Raw genomic sequence first — 23,385 nt, 5'->3', positions numbered from 1 at the left:
TTTGTTTCCCTTCTAATCTTGGTTGCATAGGTTTTGTTTGAAGAAAACACTTTTACCTTACTGTAATCAGAATTATACATTTTACTTTCATACATCTAGGCCTCCATCATTTGTTTTTTTTACATTAAATCCCTTGATATTCTTGACCTTCTGTTTTTCCAGATGAATTTTGTTATTATTTTTTCTAGCTACATGAAAATAATTTTGGGGTAGTTTGATTAGTAGGGCACTGAATAGTAAATTAATTCAGGCAGAATTGCCAATTTTATTATAGTGGCATGGCATACTCATAAGCAATTATGTTTTTTTCAGTTGTTCATGTCTGACTATTTGTGTGCAAAGTGTTTTGTAATTGTGTTCATATAGTTGCTGGATTCGTTTTGGTACATACACTACCAGATATTTTATATTGTCTTCAGGGATTCTGAATGGAATTTCTCTATTTCTAACTGCTGGACTTTGTTGGTGGTACATAGAAATGCTTATGATTTAAATGGGTTTATTTTATATCTTGCAACTTTGCTAAATTATTAATTATTTTGATTAGTTTTTTAGTTAGTTCTCTGGGATTCTTTAAATATATCATTATATCACTTGCAAAGTGATAACTCTCTTTCCTCATTGCCTATTCTAATTCACTCAATTTCTTTTTCTTATTGCTATAGCTAGCATTTCCAGTATAATATTCACTAGCAGTGGGAATAATAGGCATCCTTGCTTCATCTCAAATATTATTGGAATGTGTCCCCTTCCAGCATATCTCCATATAATATTTGCTGATTGTTTTAGATAGATGCTATTTATCATGTTAAGGAAAGTTCCTTTTTGCAATGTTCTCTATTTTTTAAATGTTAATTTAGTTTGATTTTTGCACAATTACATTGTAAACTGTTTCCAACATTTTAAAAAAAAAGAATTTTAAGTCTTAAATTTTTTGTCTCCCTTCCTTCCCTGCCCCCAACTGAGGTGGTAAGCAATCTGATTCAAACTTTACATGTGCAATCATTTAAAACATTTTCCCAAACTAATCATTTTTTTTGTAGAAGGAAATGTGAACAGAAAATTTTAAGAAACAAAGTGAAAAAAGTTTGCTTTGATTTGGATTCAAATTGTTATCAGTTCTTTCTCTGGAAGCAGATGGTATCTCTTATCATGAGTCCTTTGGGATTATTTTTACTGAGAATAGTTATTTACAGTTGTTCATTTTGTAGTATTGCTGTTATTACATACAATGTTCTCCTTGTTCTGCTTACTTCACTCTTCTTCAGTTCATATAACTCTTTTCAGGTTTTTCTGAATTCCTTCTGTTCATCATTTCTTACAGTAGAATAGTATTCCATTATAGTTATATTCTACAACTTATTCAGCCATTCCCCAATTGATAGATACTCCCTCATTTTCCAGTTCTTTACCTCTACAAAAAGAGGTATTTAAAAAATTTTTGTACATATGTCTTTCCTCTCCTTTTTACAATCTCTTTGGAATACAAACCTAATAATGGTATTGCTGGGTTAAAGGTTATGTACTGTTTTATAGCCCTTTGGGCAAAGGTCCAAATTGCTGTCCTAAATGGTTGAATGAGTTCACAACTCTCCCAACAATGTGCTATGCTATCTCAATTGTCCCATATCCCCTCCAAATGTTATCATTTTCTCTCTGTCATAATAACCAATATGATAGGTGTGCAGTAGTACCTCACAGTTTTAATTTGCATTTCTCTAACCAATAGAGATTTAGGACTTTTTTTACTTGATTACAGAAATTTTTAATTACTTTGTCTGAGAACTGCCTCTTTATATTTTTAAGCATTTATCATTTGGGAAATTATTTGTATTCTTATACATTAGATTCATTTCTCTATGTATCTGAGAAATGAGGCCTTTATTAGAGAGACTTTTCATAAATTTTTTCAGAATTACAATTACTATATATTACTCTCCATACTATTGCCACCCTGTTTATCCTTTTCCCTCTCCTTCAGTTCTGTCCATTCTCAAAAATTTTTAGCTTTTGACTACCACATCCCCAAATTTATCCTCTTTTCTATTAGCATTCCCCCTCTACTATTCGGTAGGGAAAGACAGTTTTCTATGACCAATTGATTGGGTATGTTCTTTCCTCTTTGGGCTGATTCTGATGAGAGTAAGGTTCAAGTGCTCCCCTCCTCATATCCCATGTATTCCCCCTCACTGTAAAAGCCTTTTCATGATTCTTTTATGCTAGATAATTTACACCATTCTAGTTCTTTCTTCCCCCTTCTTCTATCACATTCCTCTTTCTTACTTCCTAATTTTATTTTTTAAGAAATCATCCCATCATATTTAACTCACACCTTTGCCCTCTTTCTATGTATACTGCTTCTAACTGCTCTATTAATGACAAAGACCTTAGACCTTGCCATGAGTCTCTTGGAGTTATCTTGGCTCCTTATCTTGTTGATAATGGTTAAGTTCTTCATAGCTGATCATCATACACTATTGTTGTTACAGTGTACAATGTTCTCTCGCTTACTTCACTTTGTATCACTTCACATAAGTCTTTGCTGGGTTTTATTTATAATCATCTTTGTCATTTCTTATGGACAATCGTATTCCAGTAGAATAATTTTTTAATGTTTGTCTCTTTTCTCTTCAGTCATATGTCACCTGTGCTTTGGGGATTCAATATGTTGGTTATACAATGATCTGCTTTTCGGCCACCACTTCCTTCAGTTCTTTGTTGTATGGAAAGATATCCCAGTACACTGGCAGAATAGCTTTGTATGGAGTAGGTATGTAATAGGGTTTTTTTGTATATAATAGTAAATAAGGTACCATCTTTTATACCTGGAAATGATGCTTCTAACACCTCAGACAGCTTGGTGGGGAAAGAACTTCAGCCTTGGAATTGAGAAAGACTGGGTTTAACTTTTTGTTGGGTCTCTTCTAATTCATTTAAATGGGGAAAAGTTACTTCCCTTTTCTTTTCTCTGGGCTTTGTTTTTTGTTTTTGTTTTTTGGTTGTAAAATGAGGGTTTTAGACCAAGTCAGTGGTGTCAAACTCAAAAATAAATAGGGCCCACTAAACTGTATGTAAGTATCTCTGCAGCAGCATATTGACTCAGAAAATCACATAATGGTGTCATCTATGTTCTATCATTTGTTTATTTATTGTGATAAATACTTCCCAATCACATTTTAATATGATTCCCTTGCACTTGGGAATATTGTGGGCCACATGACCCAGAGGCCATGTGTTTGACACCTCTGGACTGGATCAAATCTAAGGTCCCATCCAACTCTTAGGAGACTTGCAAATTTAGGAGACTATCAGGGATGTTGTTTAGAAAGCACTTTATTTAAACATGCTGATGTGCACACACACACACACACGCATATATATATATATAAGTTCCTTATTATGATTATTATATCAGCAGAATGCGTACTTTGTTATTCTATATAAAATTTATACTTTTTTACAGAGCACTATACATATATCAATTAGCTCATTAGATCCTTATAGAAATGCTCAGAGCTATTCATACTCTTTCACATTATTCATTTCATGGTTAATAGCACACTTTGCCAGATAGTGGATCAGGATGAGGAACAACCTTTAAGAACAGACAGAAACAAACATAATTACCCAAACATCACTGATGATATATGAGGGTGAGATTATGGTATAGGACCCCACTGAAATCGAGGAGAAACTTTGAAATGAATTTAGCAGATAGGAATCTTGAAGACTACCTAGCAGAATCCTCTTATGTTACAGATGAAGAAACTAAGGTATAGAACTGATGAAGTGACTTTTCTAAAGTCACAGAGACAGTAAGTAGTAGAGTTAAGATGTCAACAAAGGCAGTCTTCTTGGTCTAAATCTAGCTTCTTTTCCTACTTCTTGCTTCCTTGCATGTTGATGTGGACATTGGAAGACTGAAAAGGCTCATTTAATAAGATACCATTATTAGGATTATTACTAAGCATATTTACTGCTGCTTTCATGTCTACAAATGGTTGTAGGCTTCCTTCCAAGTCTGCTATGCAATAGCATACTTCCTTTACTGATTATATCTAAGGTTACAAATCTGATAGATTTTATTTTACCCATTATTTTAATAAAGAATATCAAGAAAGAAAAGAATAGTGCTCAGTATGAATGATTTTACTATGAAATTGGAAACATATCCAATCGAGGTTTAAAAGAGTTAGAGAATGGAGAGATTCAGCAGAAAGGCATGTGGGCAGGTAATTTCCTGTTTCAAAGGAATTATTTATTACATTTTAAAAAGAAACAAAATGTCTAATGAGCAGGAAGTCATGATGTGGACATGGTATAAGAATCATGATTGTCAGAAACTTTGTGAGGCAGCATGATATAGTTGAAAGAACCCTCAGTTTAGCTTTTTTCCCCCCTCGGTTTCTAAAACTTAACTTACTTTTGTTTTCCTCCTTAATGCTCTGATACTGGCAACTGTCCTATGTACTAAAATTACAGGCTTTGGTATTGCTGATGAGCTCTCTTGTTGAGTTTGATCTTTACTAACCCATTGGTTATCACAGGCCCAAAGTTCCCCTATTTGGATATTTTCAGGTTAGTCTTCAGAGTCAATGAATCTATCAGTTAGCCAGCCAATCAAGAAGTCATTACTATATGCTGGGTCATATTCTAAGTGTTTAAAGTAGAAAGAAAGGCAAAAAAAAGATAGTGGAAAAAACCCCATGGTGGCTGAAAAAGATCTAGAAACTCTAGGGTAGGTTTGTCTTAGTAAGAAATTGTATAGCCTAGTAGCATCTGTGCTTTTTCTTAGCCTAAAAAGGACAGTTTAAAAGCCCAAGTATCACTTTAGACTCAGTGAAATGTGCACACCAACCTGTATATTTATTGAAGGAAAATTGGACAAAGAAAACACTTAGAAGTATTTTGAGGAAACAGTATTTAAGTCAAGAAAGACAAAAAGATCAAGGAAAGAGTTCATCCTATGTATCTAAATTCCACCTCTGTTCTTTCACTGATGTTCAGTAGCCATTTGTTTCCCTTTTTAAAAAATTCTCTCTTTAAACTTATAGGTTCAGTGATACACTTTTTCTGCTTCTTTTACCTTTTGGTGTGGAGACCTCATCCCAAACATAAGATGTTGTTCTATTTATTTCCTGCCTTTTGGGGCATGGGAGATGCTGTTATTCAAACACAAAACAATGGTAAGTGCCATTCTTGATCTTCTGTACTTTCAGACCATGATAACTTCTAGGAGGGAGAGCAAATCAGAGAAATCAAACAACAACTTCATCAGTGATTATTTAAGTCCCTTCTGTATTAGATCTTGGGGTTACAAATAATGAAATGATCCCTACTCTAGCTTAGGTTCTAATTAGAAAGCAAGAAATACATGACAATTATATTCAGAATACATGTTAAGAGAATAATAAAAAATAAATACAAGGTGTTTCATGAAATATTTAGGAGAAAGTACTAACAGTTGGGATTTTCATGAAAGGTTTCTTGTGGAAAGTGGTGGTTGAGTTGTGATTAGAAGGAAAATAGTAATTTTATTAGGAGAAGATTGGAAGGGTGGTGGAATGCTGTGTGTGAGAAATAGAGAGAAAATTTTCTTGGGCATAGAGAAAAAAGAATAATGTCTATTGTCACAACAGATTGGATATATGGTGTGAGGAAGGGTAAAAATACAAGCATCATGTCAAGGGCATGAACTTGAGATAATGGTAGAATGGTGGTATCTCAACAGAAATGGGGAAATTTGAAAGGGATGTGAGTTGAGGGAGGAAGAGGTAAGTTCTGTTTTGAATATGTTGAATTTGAGATATCTCTGAGACATCGAGTTTGAATTATCAAAAAGGCAGCCAGTGATAAGAGACTAAAGCTCAGGGGATAGGTAGGGGCTAGATATGAAGATTTTTTTTACATGGAGATGATAATTAAATCCATGAGAACTAATAAGGCCATTTAGAGAATATGTATAGGAAAAAAGAGAAAAAGACTTAGGAAAGATTCTTTGAAGAATACCCATTTTTGGAGGGCATAGAGAATAGGAGGATTTAGACTAAATGATTATTTAGCTTTCCAGTCATAAAGGTTCATGAATTATCTATTGCTCTCTGACTTATCTCTTTACTCAAGATACAAACATGCTACCTTCAATGCATCTCACTTAGTGACAAATAAGATAACAAATAACCTTTGACTTCCCCAGTACAGACACAGTTGATGCCAATTTATTACATATCCTTAGATATCATTGTTTTTGCTTCAGTCATAAATCTCAACTCAATTTCTTTTAAATGAAGTGTTTTACAGAACAGATCAAATACATACATGGCTAGATGCCATAATTTATTTAGTTTGGCTCAAGAGTGAAACTCTTCTTGCAAATGTTTTCATAATGCTGAAAAACCACATAAATATTGGTTTAGGCAAGAGGAAATAATGAGAAAATATTATCTATTCATGGCATCCCAGAATTATATGGTAGAAGAACTTTATGTTTTGTAATCTTAGATACATTTCAAAATGGTGATTGGGCTGTCCCTTTTACATTAATTAGCTGGTTGTAAAGGGGCAACTAGGTAGCACAGTGCATAAATGCTAGGTTTGAAGTCAAGAAGAATGGCCTTTCTGAGTTCAAATTTGGCCTCAGACACTTTAAAGCTGTGTGACATTGAGCAAATCATTTGTCTCAGTTTCCTTATCTGTAAAATGAACTAGAGAAGGATATGGTAAACCTCTCCAGTGTCTTTGCCAAGAAAACCCCAAATGGGACCATGGGAAGTTGGACACAACTGAAAAACGACAAAAGAACAATAACAAACTGACTGTATGACCCAGGGCAAGACATTTAACCATTATAGAACTCAATTCTTCTGTGACATGAGAGATTTGGACTAGATGATCTCTGACGCCTTTTTCAGAGATTTCATTTTTGCCACTCCACTATCACTAAAATGGTCTATTGACTTCTTGGAGTAGGAATAACTTCTAATGAACATTTAGTAGGAACATGGATCTATACTTGATTTTCTGTATTAGTACTTATGTATGTGTATATTTGTGTGCATGTACACATACATATGTAGGTATTGTATGTGTATTGGAGAAGGATATAGGAAAAAAAGATATGACTCCATTCTTCAATGACTCCTCTTAATTCCTTTTTTTTTAAACCCTTACCTTCTGTCTTAGAAACAATACTATTCAACAACTGTAAGACAGAAGAGTGGTAAGAGCTAAGCAATGGAGTTAAGTGGTTTGCCCAGGGTCACATAGTCAGGAAATATCTGAGGTCAAATTTGAACCCAGGACCTCCTATATTTTGGTCTGTATCTCAATCCATTGAGCCACCTAGCTGTCCTGATCAACTCACTTTCATCATGCAAAGACTAGAGAGGCAATGAAATTTAGTGGATGGAGAATTGGCCTAATAGTCAGGAAAATCTTGAATGAAGATCCTTTTCAGATGCATACTAGATCCTTTGGTGTACTTAAAGTATCTCTGTAAGAATGCAAATTGCAGGATGAATGGAATTTCTTTATCTATGACTTCACTAAATCAATGAAATCACAGGTTCAGTTTCTCTTCTTTTCCAAGAATATCTATACATTAAAAATGAAAGTAAGTACAGATGTAGTTTAGACCAAACATTTTTACTCACATATACATTCAGCATATTGTAAGATTTAAATTTAATATCCAAAAACTCCCAAGTATTATATTTTATAAGATTTATTAATAATCACTTGAAGTAGAAAAATACAAGAACAAAAGTAAAAACCTGAGTAAAGAAAGCTTCCCCAACTGTGTCTGCAGGAAAAGAGAGAGAGAGGCAGAACTGCACAAAACTTATATCCTCCCTATATTAGCACATAATGTGAGAGGGAACATAGGAAGCTGGGATTTAGAGTTCTGGGGAGCAAATCCTAATTACATAATATGAAACCAGATGATTTTTTCCTTCCTTTCTTTGAATTATTTGTTATAGAATTCATTTTTATGGTATAGACATCTCTAGAAGATAGTATTAGACTTTCAAAAACATAGTGATCAAGGGTCAAAGAAATATGAAGCTTGCTTATAAAGAATCATTTTGACTTGAAATGGGATAGTCACTGTCTCATGTCCTAGGTGTCATCTATGATCCCTTACTCTCACCTCACTTACAGAATCTGTTGCTAAATCTTATTTATTCTGCTTCCTCAGTATCTTAGATTTGTCAACTACTTTTACATAGTCATTGAATTTGTGGAGGCCCTCTTCATCTTTCTTCTAGATGGTTGCAAAAACATACAAATTGGTCTAACTGACTAATGTCTCTCTTGCTCCAATGCACAGGTTGCCCCCACTACCACCTTCTTCTCCCCAGAATAATAATTGTAATAAAATAATAGCTAGCATTCATATTGTACCTAATATATGCCAGGTATTGTGTTAAATGCTAAAGTGATTAGTATCTCATTTGATCTTGACAACAAACCTGAGAGGTAGATGCTATTGTTATACCCATTTTGTAATTAAGGAAACTAAGGAAAATGTTTTTCCAATGTCACAAAGTACATTTCTGAGGTTAGAATTGAAGTCAGAAATTGAAGAAGTTAAAACTAGCAATGAGGAAACTAAACTATCACTCTTTATGGATGATATGATGGTATGCTTAAAGAATCCTAGAGGATAAACTAAAAAACTAGTTGAAATAATAAGTAGCAAAAGTGCAGGAATACAAAATAAACCCAAATAAATCATCAGCATTTCTATATATTACCAACAAAGTCCAATAATTCTAGACAACAAGAAATACTTGGGAAACCACTTGTCAAAACAAACAGGAATTTTATGAACACTGTAATTACAAAACACTTTTCACACAAATAAAGTCAGATCTAAACAAATGGAAAAATATTAATTGCTCATGGGCAGGCTGAGCCAATATAATAAGAATGACAATTCTACCTATATTAATTCATGTATTCAGTGTCATGCCAATCAAATTACCAAAAATTTACAGAACTAGAAAATAATAACAAGATTCATCTGGAAGAAAAAAAACAATCACATATGTCAAGGGAATAGTAAGAATTTAAAATTTAGGTTTTTATGCTAATATGAAAGTTCTAAAGTAATATTGTGGTTGCCAATTTAAAAATATTATAGCTTAAATCAAAATGACTTTTAGTAGCTTTATTTACAAAAAGATGGAAAGAATGAAAGTGGAGAAATGTAAGAAGAGGCTAGTCATAGTGAATGATCCTTGTGATATATTACTATAGTCTCTTTGCTAGTATTTTATGTAAGATTTTTGCATTGATACTTATTAAGAAAATTGAATTATAATAACCTTTTCTATTCTTGTATTTCCTGACTTAGGTATTCACAACATATTTGTGTCATGAAAAGAATTTGGTAGGACTTCTTTGACTATTTTTCAACAGTTTAAATTTAAACTTTTTTTTAGGTTTTTTTTGTTTTGTTTTTAGTTTTTAGGATTAATTGTTCCTTAAATATTTGATAGAATTCACTTGTGAATCAATCTGGCTCCGGCAATATTTTCTAGGGAGTTATTTGATGGGTTTGTTTAATTTCTTTTTAGGAGAGGAAATTATTTAAATATTCCACTTCCTCTTTTGTTAATCTGGGCAACTTATATATTTGTAAATATTCCTCCATTTCACCTAAATTGTCAGATTGATTGTCAGGTAATTAGAGAAAATAGCTCCTAATGTTTGCTTTAATTTCCTCTTAATTGGTGGTGAGTTCACCCTTCTCATTTTTGATACTGGTAATTTGAATTTTTTTCCTTTTTAAATCATGTTAACCAATGCTCTATCTATTTTATTTTTTAAAACCAGTTCCTAGTCTTATTTATTAGTTCAATGGCTCTCTTACTTTCAATTTTATTACTTTCTCCTTTAATTTTTAGTATTTAAAACTTAGTCTTTAATTAGGGATTTTTCATTTATCCTTTTTCTAGTTTTTTTTAATTGTATGCCTAATTTATAGACCTGTTTGGTTTTTTGGCTTTTTTTTTTTCTATTTTAATGATTTAAGTGTTCGGTGAATTAGTACTGCTTTGGCTATATGCCAGGAGTTTTGATATTTTTTCTCTTCATTTTCATTTTTATGAATGAAATTTAATGAAATTATTAGTTGTTTCTGTAATTTGTTCTTTGACTCACCCATTTGTTGGAATTAGATGATTTAGTTTCCATTTAATTTTTAATTTGTCTTTCAGAACATGTGTTTCTTGAGGGCACAGACTACTTTATGTTTGTCTATTTGTTCCAAAGACTTAGCACAAAGCTTGTAATGTGGCAGGTGCTTGATAAATCCTTATTGCTCAATTGGACATTAATTGAGGTCTAATAAATGGAAATTTAAGTGGAGTTGATTTGAATAGAATGATTCTTTCCTTGCTTTAATTACAAATAAACAATTTTTGGGAGGAAAACCAGTAAAATCAGACTTAAAATCATTATCAAAATAATTTTAGCTATAATATTAGTTCAGCCTATGTTTTGACTTAGCTTTAAATAACATCTTAACTGAATTGGGCTCTATTTGCTTTGTTCTTTCCAATACATACCATGCTATATTCAGAATTTTGTGTCCATTAAATATAAATGAGTTAGAGTCAATATGAGGTCAGAAATTGCATGTAACTTTTGTTATCATTCCAAATTTCTGAAATCACATTTTCCTCTCCTCACTCTTTAATTACTATTAATCTTTGGGTTAGATTTGCAGTCCTATTTTTCATCTCCTTGTCTTTTTAAAAGAAAATAAATTATGCATCATATTATTTATAATTGTAATATAAGATCAGTGTTATGTTGGATTTGCCTTTTCAGTCATAACCTCTCAATTATAAAGTGAGAGATAAGTCTCTGGCAAGAAGTGTAATGGATAAAAATTGGGAAAGGTGATTCCCCTTACAGCATAATTGTGAAATTAGTCACACTATTTCTCACAGAGCTCTGGAAATTCCTTCAACTCTTTGAGCTGTAAGGGTGTGACAAGTTCTATCTCTTTTTTTTCCCACTTTGATAGCTAATAAAAGATGGACAAAATTGCCATGGAAACTCTCATGAGCCAATGTGCTACCTTAAAGATATAAAATGCCTTCTAAAAATATTCCTTTGTCCAATAAGCTGCTAAAGGGAATAAGTCAGATCTGACAGACTCCAAAAAATGTGACTTCTCTGTCTACTATATTTAACATATGTTTTTCAAGACACATTCAAATCAATGTGATCACAAATCTACTTGAGTGCCCCGGACAAATTTCCAAAGTTTCCCTTATGATGAAATTATCTGTGTCTCTCTTTTATAGGGCAGAATTCAATGTCTTTCACATTTCACTTCCTTGTCCATCCAGGAAAATGAGAGCAACAACTAGAAAACAATACTATTTTAAGTTTCCTTTTCTTCTCCAAATTGTCTCTTTTTGCTCACCATAACATAAACCAATGGAATTTCCTCTCCACAACAACTTGACAGAATAGATTTGCTTTTTTCTGAATGATTATTGAACCAAGGTTAACTTATTTATGAATATGAGGATAGTCTACTTATTCATTCTATAAACCTAATAGAGTGCCTACTATGTGTAAGATATTTCTGCAATATAGTATTCATTATTTTACTTGTAACCAACCTCCCGAGTCTCTTCTTTTATGCTTATGCATACAATCAGCCACTTACATATTTTGCTAGCAGTGGGTAAATGTGATTCTTTATGGCTTTCCTCTTAGTACATTCTCTTAGAAGACAGTGGCAATTTTCTGCCTCTGATGAAAGAGGATAATGAGTTTATTCATCTGTCTCATCAGAAGAGTATCTCTGGCTAAAATCTTACATAGATGGACAGATTTGCCTTTTCAGTTTGTGGAATTGAGAAGGGTCTTTTTCTGCCTTTGTTTTTTGTCATATTGTTTCCAATCAAGCACTCCAATCAATTCTATTTAGTCAACTCAACACCCTATTCTTTTAATTAGTTGGCATTTAAGGAGTGTACAATCTCCAAGTCTTGGGACAGAGTATCCTCTTCTTACTTTACTTCTCAATTTTTCCCTCTTTCAGAACTGTTCATCTGAATTTGAATTCAGAGATCCCACAATAATTGAAGCTTTAGCTCTCCCTTCCCCTTCCTAAGGTCCTTTTCTACAGGTTCTAATTTCTGGAATTCAAGAATCACAACATTTTAGAGATATAAAGCACCTAAGAAATCAAGTCTAATAGTCATCTGATACATAAGAAAATTGAATTTTCTTAGAGATTAAATGAGTTGTACTTAGCACAATGCCTGGCACATAGAGTGTATTATAACTTGTCATTGACTAATTAATATGGTTAATTTCAGTAGTTGGATATGGCAGAACCTAGATTGCCATTTAGGTCTCTCGATTCATAACCCATTTCTTCACATTATAGAATCTCTATTTTGGGTGAGCAGAACTAGAGAGTCAAAGAAATGTCTTATCTTGTCTTAATGATTGGTCTCATTCAGTGATGTCACAATTAAACCAAAATTGAAATTGCATGGACAAGTCATGTAAGATTAAAAATAGAAGCATTTTAGATTAAAAATCAACTTTCCCACAACATTAGGTTGGGTAACAAACCAAATAATAATTGTATCTAGTTTCAGCTCTTTTAAACTATAAAGGGGTAAATGGCATTAAAAATATAACCAATACCATATTACATAAAGGCTCTCAATTAAAATTTCCCTCTTTTTGTCTCTATTTTTGGACTGAATTTTAAAGACTTTGGTAAAAAAAAGAAATGAAAGGGTTTAAAAATGTTCCCAGGAGGATACTAATCCTAGTACTTTGCACTGTTTGATTATTTTAGATAATTCTCAAAAGATTTTGGCATTTAAGACATGAGATTGCACAGCTGCCAGATTCACAGCTGCTAAGTAGTCGGTTGGCAGGTGCCCTTAGGCAAGGAGAGGAAAAACAACCTTCTGTTCAGGAAGGTATGTTTGAGAGTTCTGAAAGAGAGGGCTCATTCTCTCTATTTCAGAAGTATAGATGAAAGTGAAAGGATAAAAGTTTATTAACTCTATGTCAGTGCTTAGATGCCATATGTTCATTTAAACAGAAGTCTGTTAATTGATAAGATAAGGTCTTCCTCTTCTTCCCCTTCCAGTTCAAATTAAAAAGGTATCTACATGATAGTACAGTGAATAGAGCATTGGACTTTGAATCAGGAAGACTTGTGTTCAAATCTTCTCTGAGCTACTTACTAGCTGTGTGAACCAGAGCTTGTCCCTGAAAATTCCTCAATTTCTGTTCCATTCTCTCTAAAATGGGGATAATAATAGTACCTCTTTCATGGGGTTTTTGTGAGGAGCAAATGAAGTCATACAAGATGAGTACTTTGCAAACCTTAAAGCACTATAAAAAATGCTAGCTAATGTTACCTGCTTCTCTTGGTCATTTTCATCTGCATTAGAAACTAAAAATGAATTTCACAAAATAACCTGGTTTTACTCTGCAATTGACAAATGGTCAAAAGATATGAAATGAACTCTTCAGATGAAAGAATCAAAGCCATCAATAAGCACATGAAAAAAAATGTTGTAAATCACTCTCAATTACAGAAATCTATATGAAAATAATGCTGAGGTATAACCACATACCTATTAGATAGACCATTATGATAGTAAAGGAAAGTGATAAATTTTGGAGGGGGAGTGACAAAATTGGGACACTAAGGCATTGTTGCAGTTGTGAACTGACCCAACAATTCTGGAGGGCAATTAGAAACTATGCCCAAAGAACTATAAAACTATGCATACACTTTGATCCTATAATATCACAACTGAGCCTGACTTCTAAAGAGATCAACAAAAGAGGGAAAGGACTTGTTTGTACAAAAATGTTTATACCAATTCTTTTTGTAGTGAGAAAGAATTGTAAGTTGAAGGGATGTCTATCAATTGGGAAATAGCTGAACAAATTGTAGTGCATGTTGGTGATGGAATACTATTGTGCTATAAGAAACAATAAGTAAGATGGTTTCAGAAAAAGCTAGAAAGATCTGCAGGAACTGATGCAGAATGAAATAAGCAGAGCCAGGAGAACACTGTACACAGTAACAGCAATATTGTATGATGGTCAACTATGAAAATTTGGCTCCTTTCAGCAATGCGATGATCTAGGACAATTCTGAAAGACTTATAATGGGGAATGCTATCTACCCCTAGAGAAAGAACTGTTAGAGTCAGATGGATGTGGATCAAAGCATGCTATCTTATTTTGGGGTTTTGGTTTTTTATGAGTGTGCTCCTACAACAATGAGCAATATGGAAATGTTTTGCATGATAATAAAAAAAGAACCTGGTATTTCCTTCTGGTTTCTAGCTCTTAGTCTCTCCATTCTAAACCCAATTCCCCTCAAAATGCTGTAACCTTGCAGAGGGAAGACAGTTTTTTCTTTAATCCCATGTCATATCCCTTAAAATAGTAAAAGAAATTTTCTGATGTTTTAAAGATTTTTTCCTAGAGTAAATCATAGTGGATTAGGAATCACAATAACAAATAACTGAGGAAAATTTAAAAGTTATAGAGGTCTCATCAGCCAGTTTTGGTGGTCTCAGGACATTTGTAAGAAATGACATCATGTTCATATTGCCTCCTTTTTCATGGAACTGAATTTCCCATTCTACTAGTTCTTGTTTGTAATGTTAACTGACCTGTTTCTGTTTAGCTTTCATTTTTATTTTCAAAACAAGGACTCAATTTGACAAAGCTATAGGAATACCAAGCTTCGATAAACACTCCTTATCTTCTCAGAGAATAATTTTTCTTCTTTTCCTAAGAGTAAGGAAAATATACCTCCTTTATACTAGATTAGCAGCTAGCACACCTAGCAGTCCTTTAAAGGAGATGCAATATTATTTTAAGAACATGCATTTTATTGGAGGGCAGCATAATATCATAGCTATATATATATCTAGAAATTAAAACTACTGCTGGGCACAAAGGGCCATGGTACTGGATCATAAAGCATAGAGAAAAATGCAAAGATAAAAGATTAAGATCTGACAAAGAGAATTCAAAGTTCTTGAACATGGAATTAAAATATAAGTGGGTTTGTGAATCTGTGAATTAATGGGTAAATGAATGCTACTAAATGTTATTATGGCCTTTTTAATTTGTCCTTGTTTTTGAGATATTATTTTTGACCCAGATAATGATATAACATTACCATTTTTCACCTCTAGAGAAACATGGAAAAAATTAACTTGAACATATATCAATAATATTTTTTCTAGTGCCAAAATGGAAAAAAAAATTTCAATGAGAATAGTTGGGGAATACTAATATATGGGTTCCTAATCTTAGAAATAATTTTTAGAAGCACATTTTCAGAACAGATTCATCATTTCTTTCTTTTTTTTTTCCCCAACAGCTGTCTATGGAGATTTATTTGTGAAGAACAAGGAAGCTGCTTTTGCCAATTACCGCCTTTGGGAATCCCTTGGATTTGTCATTGCTTTTGGATATAGCACATCATTGTGTGTCAGCATAAAGCTATATATCCTAATGGTAATACTGATTTTGTCAATGCTATTATATGGGACTATCGAAAGCCTGGAACAAGACCAGCCTTATGATGAAAAAGACTTAAATAAAAGAGAAGAAACATCAGATAGTATAAAACATGAACATGATGAGGAGCTTGAGATGACAATGTAAGAAGACTCAGAGAATGGTTTTCTTCATAGCAGTACCAAAATATTAAATGTTTTTTTCAGAACAATTTCAACATTGGTAACAATACTTCATCTTATGATCTCATGGATGTGTTTTCCCTCCCTCTGTTGATTCAGATCATGCCTTTTCATCCTATGTAATTCTTGATCATGGTTTCCCATAGATCTAACACAAGGAATTTATTCAATGATCTAGAAACATTCATTTGGATTTTTTTATAATGGAGGAATGGTAGGTGGATACTAGTGTAGCATTAGGGCTACTCATCTTTTCCCTTCTGTTTGCTATTTCATTGATCCACTTCCTTTTCTTATATAATTCTTCAATGATATTTCATATTCCACTTTCTGTGGGTCATTGTTGGAAATATACCTCAACCCTCTTTGGCCAACCTCTGTCAGTTTGATTATTTGGGGAGATTGTCATGTTGAGAGAGAGAGAGAGAGAGAGAGAGAGAGAGAGAGAGAGAGAGAGAAAGAGAGAGAGAGAGAGAGAGAATATGTGTGTGTGTGTGTGTGTGTGTGTGTGTGTGTGTGTGTAGCAAGTTTAAGGGTCCTGGGATTGGTCACATTCATTTATTGGTCACCTCTCAGCCTTTTGTTTGACTTTTATCCAAATTCAATTTTGTTATGCTGACCTCAAGGATGATCAAAGTGGTATTTTGGGACATTTTTAAATAATTAACAAATTTACATCCTCTTTCTCATTAATTAATTAGTTTGAACCTCTATCCAATTAATTAAATATTATTTGTTTAATAGACTAGAGAAATCTCTTTTCCTATAAATGATTGCTTATATATAAAACCATGAATCTCCTAGGTTTATGTTCAAAAACATTAACTCTACAGTTAATCAACAGTGTAAGCAATGATAACATAAAGACATAAATGATCATTTACAGTGTTTTTACCATGAGAAACATTACCCCAAGTCACCACAACTATCTTCTCTTAATTTCTGAAAACACAGTCCTACATGACACAGGTTCTTCAAAAATTAATTTCATGAGGCAGCCAGGTAAGTAGTACAGTAAATAAGAGTTCTGGTCTTAGCATCAGGAAGAGCTGAGTTCAGACATGACTTCAGACAGTTCCCAGAATGTGACCCCTGGTGAAATCAACCTCTGTCTGCCTCAGTTTCTTCATCTGGAAAATAAGGATAATAATAGAACCTATCTCATAGGGTTGTTATGAAGATCAAATGAGACAAATGCATAACAATTTTTAAAAGCTACTATTAAAAGTGGTAACAGTTTCTTCAGAAAAGATTTCATTTCATTTCCATCTTCTCCATCTTCTTAATAGTAATGACAGGAAAACAGTATATACAAATTTTTCATTTATACTCTAGAAGAAAATTAGTTTTCTTTTACAGTCTCTCAGCTCTAGGATCTATCCCAAGCTACTACTGAGAGGAAAGTCTAAAGGATAAATTTCACGCTCTCAAACTGCACTCAAGAACAAGGATCTTCATTATAGCAAATAATTCTTGGTTACTTGCAGTATTAAGTAGCAGACTCGTAGGAATAGGGGCAATTAGGTGGCCCAATGAACAGCTTGCCAAGGCTGGAGTCAGGAAAGTTCAAATCTTGTCTTGGACATTTATTAGCTGTGTGATTCTGGGCAAATCACTTAACCCTATTTACCTTAGTTTCTTCATCTGTAAAATGAATTGGACAAGGAAATGGCAAATGCCTCCAGTACCTTTATCTAGAAAACCCTAAGTGGAGGCAGCTAGGGGGGAGCTCAGTAGATTGAGAACCAGGCTTAGAGATGGGAGGTCCTAGTTCCAAATCTGGCCTCAGACACTTCCCAGCTGTGTTACCCTGGGCAAGTCACTTAACCCCCATTGCCTAGCCCTTACCACTCTTCTGCCTTGGAGCCAATACGCAGTATTGACTCCAAGATGAAAGGTAAGGGTTTAAAAAAAACAAACTCAATGGATTCACAGAGTCAGAAATGTCTGAAATGACTGAACAACAAAAGTAGCAACAATATGGATAAATATTTAAAGAGAAAGATTTTCATTTGTAGATTGAAGTGCCAATCCAGTTACAAGGGTACTTAACTTTGCTCTGTCCTTTCTTCCTCTACTGTCCACCTTCTTTATGCTCTTGGTGGATAAATGAGACAGTTTCATATTTGTCTTTCTATTCCTAGCCACATAGAAGAGGCTTGATCAGTACATCTTGGTCAATTGATTTAAGTGTAAGTAAGACACATAGGAAGATTTCAAGAGAAAACTTAGCTGATCCTGAAGAACTGGTTAACAGAGCCAAATGAATAGTATTCAACAGTATGGAAGGAAGAAGCAAATGTAATTGCTGAGACACTGGCTGTGATATTGAAAACACTTAGAGATTTTAGAGGATTAAAGAAGAGCTGAGTGGCTCAATGGATTGAGAGCCAGGCCTAGAGACTGGAGGTCCTAGGTTCAAGTCCAGCCTTGGACACTTCCAGCTGTGTGACCTTGGGCAAGTCACTTGACCCCTACTGCCCACCCTTACCACTCCTGGGCCCGGATGAAAAAAGGAGGAGGGTTGGGCGTGGGGCTAGCAACCCCACCCTGTAAAAACTACATCTGCTAAAGAAACTGCAACCTAAAGTAGGGGCAGCTGGGCTAGCTCAGTGGATTGAGAGCCAGGCCTAGAGACGAAGGTCCTAGGTTCAAGCCCGGGCTCAGACACTTCCCAGCTGGGGGACCCTGAGCGACTGTGTGTCCCATTGCCTACTGGTTGTGGCCCTATGTTCCTAGAATGGAGTCCCAGAATAAAAACAACAACAACAACAAAAACTTTGTTCTTATTTTTAAGAAACTTTTGAAAGAGAACATAGTCTACAACAAAAGACTAGGAGGCTAGACTATGATTCCTGGCTAAATATGGAACAATATTTTTTTATTTTTTCTTATTATGAAGATATTTTACCAATTAAATATGATAACCAGTGTCCACATAAGTTTTTCCAAAGTTATAAGATTCCAATTGTCTCCCTCCCTCCTTTCTGTTCCCCTTCCTGAATTTAGAAAGTGATTTGTTCTTGGTTATACATGTATTATAATGCAAACATATTTCCATATTGTTCATTTTTGTAAGAAAATAATCATGTAAAACCAAAATCCCAAAACAAAAACCTAAATAAACTAAAGTGAAAATTTGTATGCTTTCATCTGTATTCTGACTCCAACAGGTGTTTTTTGGATGTGGAGAGCATTCTTTGTCATAAAGTCCCTCAGAATTGTACTGGATCATTGCATTGCTGATAGTAGCTAAATTTTTCATAGCTGATCATTCCATAATATCTCTATTACTGTGTACAGTATTCTGGTGCTTCTCCTTACTTCACTCTGCATTGGTTCATGTAGGTCCTTCCAGCTTTTTCTGAAATCATCCTGTTCATCATTTCTTACAGCCAATAGTATTCCATTGCCATCCTATATCACAATTTGTTCAGCTGTTCCCAAATTGATGGACATTCCCATAATTTCCAATTCTTTACTACCACCAAAAAAGCTGTTATAAATATTTTTGTTTAAGAAGATCCTTTCCCCCCTTTTTATTTCTTTGGGATATAGTCTGTGCTGTTTAAAACTATTCTAAGCCCTGGGAGACCTTTGTCTCCCAGGACTCCCTGCTACAACTTCCCCCAAAACCTCCCACTTCCTTTGTGGGAGGTGTTGGAGAAAGTATAAGAGAAAGAGTTTTGGTGACTTTTCACTCTCTTGAGCCTGGAGGCTCTATCCATCCAGAGGCGCTCTCTACCCTGGAGGCTCTCTCGACCCTGGATTCTTTCTAGGCTCTGGCTCTACCCTAGTGCTCTCTCAACTCTCTGTGCTTTCCCAACCCCAAAGGCTCTCAACCCTGGAGGAGTGCCTACTGGAGTAGACCCTTTCCCCCTATCTAACTTTTCCCTTTCCTAACTAAATAAAACCTAGCTATTCTAACAATAAGTACTACCTGATCTTTATTGAGCTCCAAAGAGCTCAGGTCAATTTCCCACCAGGGCTGGGGGCTACTGGCTAGGCTTCCCTACCTTCTGTGTCATTTGAAATTGTTGTAAGCCCTGGAAGACTATGACTCCCACGGATCCGTGCTAAAACTTCCCCTGACAACTCCAACTCCCACTTCCTTTGTGGGAGGTGTCAGGGAAAGTATAAAAGAGAAAGTTTGGTGCCTTTTCCCTCTCTCCCCCCCTGGAAGCTCTGCTCTCTACCCTGGAGCAGTCTCTACCCTGAGACCCTGATTTCTCTTGGCACCTTTCTCCCTTTCTTCCTACCTCCTAGTTTTCCCTAGATGTTCCCTTTCCTAATCTAAATAAAACCTAGCTATTCTAAACCCTAAAGTTGCTCTCATCATTTGAGCCCCTGAAGGGCTCTGATCAATTTCCCCCTGCCAGGGCTGGGAACTACCACATTCCTTTCCCTTCCTCTACCTTCCTCGCTCATTCCTCCAATCTTCCTACCTTCCTCACTTCACCCCCCCCCATCCACAGTTTATGGCGCCCAATGTGGGGCAGAAGGAGATACCCCTTAAATTCTATTGCTTTTGTTGTTTTGTTGCTATTAACCCTTTTCAGTTTTGCCTCCCCTTAAAAATAGGAAAGAAGAAGCATAATTTTACAATAAAGTCCTTGTCTACCCTCTTATCTTTATTTGTACCATCCGGTATTTGAATTTGGAAGACTTGTATTTTGTGTATTTGGAAGATTTGAACATATATTACTTATATTAGGAAACCTGTATTGAATTTGAATTGATTTGCATTTCATACTTTTTGTGAAATTTTTGTATTTTTGTAAATGTATTATTGCTTTTATATTCCATTTTTTACCTCATTTGCACTCACACTGTGTATCATGGCTAAGCTAAGAGGAAATGCTTCTAAATTCTTGAGTAAGAACCTTTATATTCTACCCCTCCTTAAGTGACATGAATTGCAACATATGCACACATATTTTTTCCTCTTATTGTCACTGATTATAGGATATATGTATATATATTATGTTAGCACATTTTTAAAATTACATGTACAATTTTTGTATTTGAAGCACATGTCATCTATCTAAATTGAAAGAGTTTTTGATTATTAGATTAGTGTGGGTTTAGTATATCCATTAGTTCTAACTATAACTGCCTGCCCAAAAACCTTAGCCTATTGAAACTGCCATTGGTATTTTGCTATTATGGGACTTAGTACATATGTCTGATTCGATGAAATGTCTGATTTGACAAAATGGAATCAACAAAGGAGCACAGATTTCATCCATATAGTGCCAAAGAAGCACGTACCTAACCTGATTGATGCCAAATAAGCACACAGATCAAAAAGAGAAACCAATCCTACTAGTATTGGTAAGACTTCTATGCCAACAAAAAGGACTTGAATTTAGTGTGAGAATCGAGGTTGCAATGCTTAACATATGTTAAGACGTAAGACTCCTTGAACCATACTCCTTGTGAAATTTATATGTCAAGTACCTAACAATTTGCTGTTCTGGCTCCATATTATATCCCTGAGAAGAAATGACAAAAGAAGAAAAGAAGACATGAAGTAATATCAGACCAATATCAGACCAATGAATACAAATCTAGTCCTTTTTCTAAATTTCTTACTATGGTGGTTGACTGTGGTCCTGGCTGCTAAATGGGTAAGTGCATGATGTCAGACATGGATTGCTTTAATTGGACATTATTCAACCACCTAATGATTTTCGTTTTTTTTTCTTATTTAGAATTTTTTTCATATGAAATTTTAGAATTGGATGTCTATAATTTTTCATCCAATAGCTATTTGGCTTCTTTTTGTGCTAATTTTTCTGATGAATTTGACTGGCAGTGATTCATATGCCTCCTGCCTCAGTCATATATCCCTCTGTGATTTAAATGTTCCTTTCCATCCTCCTCAGGGGGGAAATGTGTTTTTATTTCATATGAAAAGACTTTGGGTTGTTTTAGGAAAAGAAGTTTACTGCCTCCTGGAATCCAAATGGAGATGCCCATGAAGACCACATGGAGAACTCATGTTCTTAGGAGCCTAAGCGAGCAACTGAATGTGCAAAATTTTTGAACTTTGGGGAGTTTTAAAATTTATTTGTCTTGTTAAAATTCATTTGCTTTGTTAAATTCATCAGTTTTGTTTAAATGCATTTGTTTTATGTGTGTGTATATATATATATAGTTGTGAAAAAAGGGGACTGTCCCCTGAATATTTTTGTAAAAGAAGCACAATTTGATTTTCTTATATTGTAAAAATTGTTACCTTTCTCCCCTTGTATTGATGTAAATACCCTCTATTTTATTGTAATTGTTAATTTTTTTATGTTTGTTATGATCCATTGGGGAGATTGGTCTCCCAAAGGATCATAGGGGGGAATGCATCATTTGAAATTGTTATAAGCTCTGGAAGACTACAACTCCCAGGACTCTCTCTGCTACAACTTCCCCTGGCAACTCCCACCTCCTTTGTGGGAGGTATCAGAGAAAGTATAAAAGAGAAAGTTTGGCGCCTTTTCTCTCCACCCTGGAGCTCTCTCTACCCTGGAGCTCTCTCTACCTTAGAGTCTCTCTTGCTGCTCTCTTGAGCCTGGAGGCTCTCAGACCCTGATCTCTCTCTCTTGGAGCCTTTTCCCCTTTCTTCCTACCTCCTAGTTTCCCCTAGACCTTCCCTTTCCTAATCTAAATAAAACCTAGCTATTCAAAATCATAAAATTGCGCTCTGATCATTTATTTGAGCCCCAGAAGGGCTCTGGTCAATTTCCTCCTGCTGATCCTGGGGACACTACCTTCCTTTCCCTTCCTCTACCTTCCTCTCTCCTTTCTCCCATTCCCCCAATCCTCCTAGCTTCCTCCCTTCACTTTCACCCCACACTTCCCTTCCTCAGGCTTTCCCTTCCTTTCCCTTCCTTCTCCTATCCTACCTTCCTTATATCACCCCAAAACTGCTCACATTTTTATGGTGCCCAACGGGACCTGAACCTGTCTGCCTCCCTGCCTGCTGACTACCTGCCTGACTTACTGCCTACCAGTAAGTAAAAAATTTTTCCCACCCAAAACCCAGCCAAGCAGGGGTCCCTTCCCCTACTAAAACCCTGCTGGGCTTCTCTGCCTCAGCAGGGGTTCTAGGTCTAAATCCCCTCACCTAGCCCAGCACCCTTAGCCTTAACCCTCCTTACCCTTGCCAGGCTAAAACCCAGCAGGGGTTCCTGCTAAAACACCCAGAATGAGTCCTGGAAAAAAATGGTCCCTCTCTACCACCCACCCCAGCCTAATTCTAAAACTCCCTGCATACCCCTAACTCTAACTCCCTACTGAAAAGAGAAAAGGAAAGAAAATCCAAAAAGCCCCAAAACCCTATTTCCCTTTGTAGGAAGGAACCCTGGAGTGCTTTGGGGTGCTTTGATCCCACCCTTTCCTCCATCTTGATTCCCACAAGCCCACAGTGCCTTGGCTCCAGCCCTTCCCACCCCCACCAGCACTAGTCCCACCCCTAATCCCACCCATAATTCTCCTACCCCTGTGGTACTGCATCTTGGCCACTAGAGGCCAGCACTGAGCACTCAGCATGCCCCCCTCTCCCTTTTTTCTGCTAAGCTGTAGTGTTGCCTTTCTGCCACTGGAGGGTAGCACCAATAATACATAATATAAAGCAAAACCAAACAAATTTAAAAAA

At 35.2% G+C, this 23,385-nt stretch overlaps 1 protein-coding gene across 1 annotated transcript in view; it reads left to right on the top strand.

The window, feature by feature from the left end:
* Nucleotides 1–15,699, top strand: part of LOC123246671 (protein unc-93 homolog A-like) — a 35,357-nt gene extending 19,658 nt beyond the window's left edge. The window contains exons 6-8 of the mRNA XM_044675481.1: nucleotides 2,635–2,770; nucleotides 5,055–5,186; nucleotides 15,413–15,699. Of these exons, the coding sequence (XP_044531416.1) occupies nucleotides 2,635–2,770; nucleotides 5,055–5,186; nucleotides 15,413–15,699 (555 nt within the window). The remainder of the gene's footprint in view (nucleotides 1–2,634; nucleotides 2,771–5,054; nucleotides 5,187–15,412) is intronic.
* Nucleotides 15,700–23,385: the final 7,686 nt, after the last annotated feature.

Source organism: Gracilinanus agilis, chromosome 4 (genome assembly GCF_016433145.1).
Source record: "Gracilinanus agilis isolate LMUSP501 chromosome 4, AgileGrace, whole genome shotgun sequence".
NCBI lineage: Eukaryota > Metazoa > Chordata > Mammalia > Didelphimorphia > Didelphidae > Gracilinanus > Gracilinanus agilis.
This window is presented reverse-complemented; position numbering and strand designations above follow the sequence as displayed.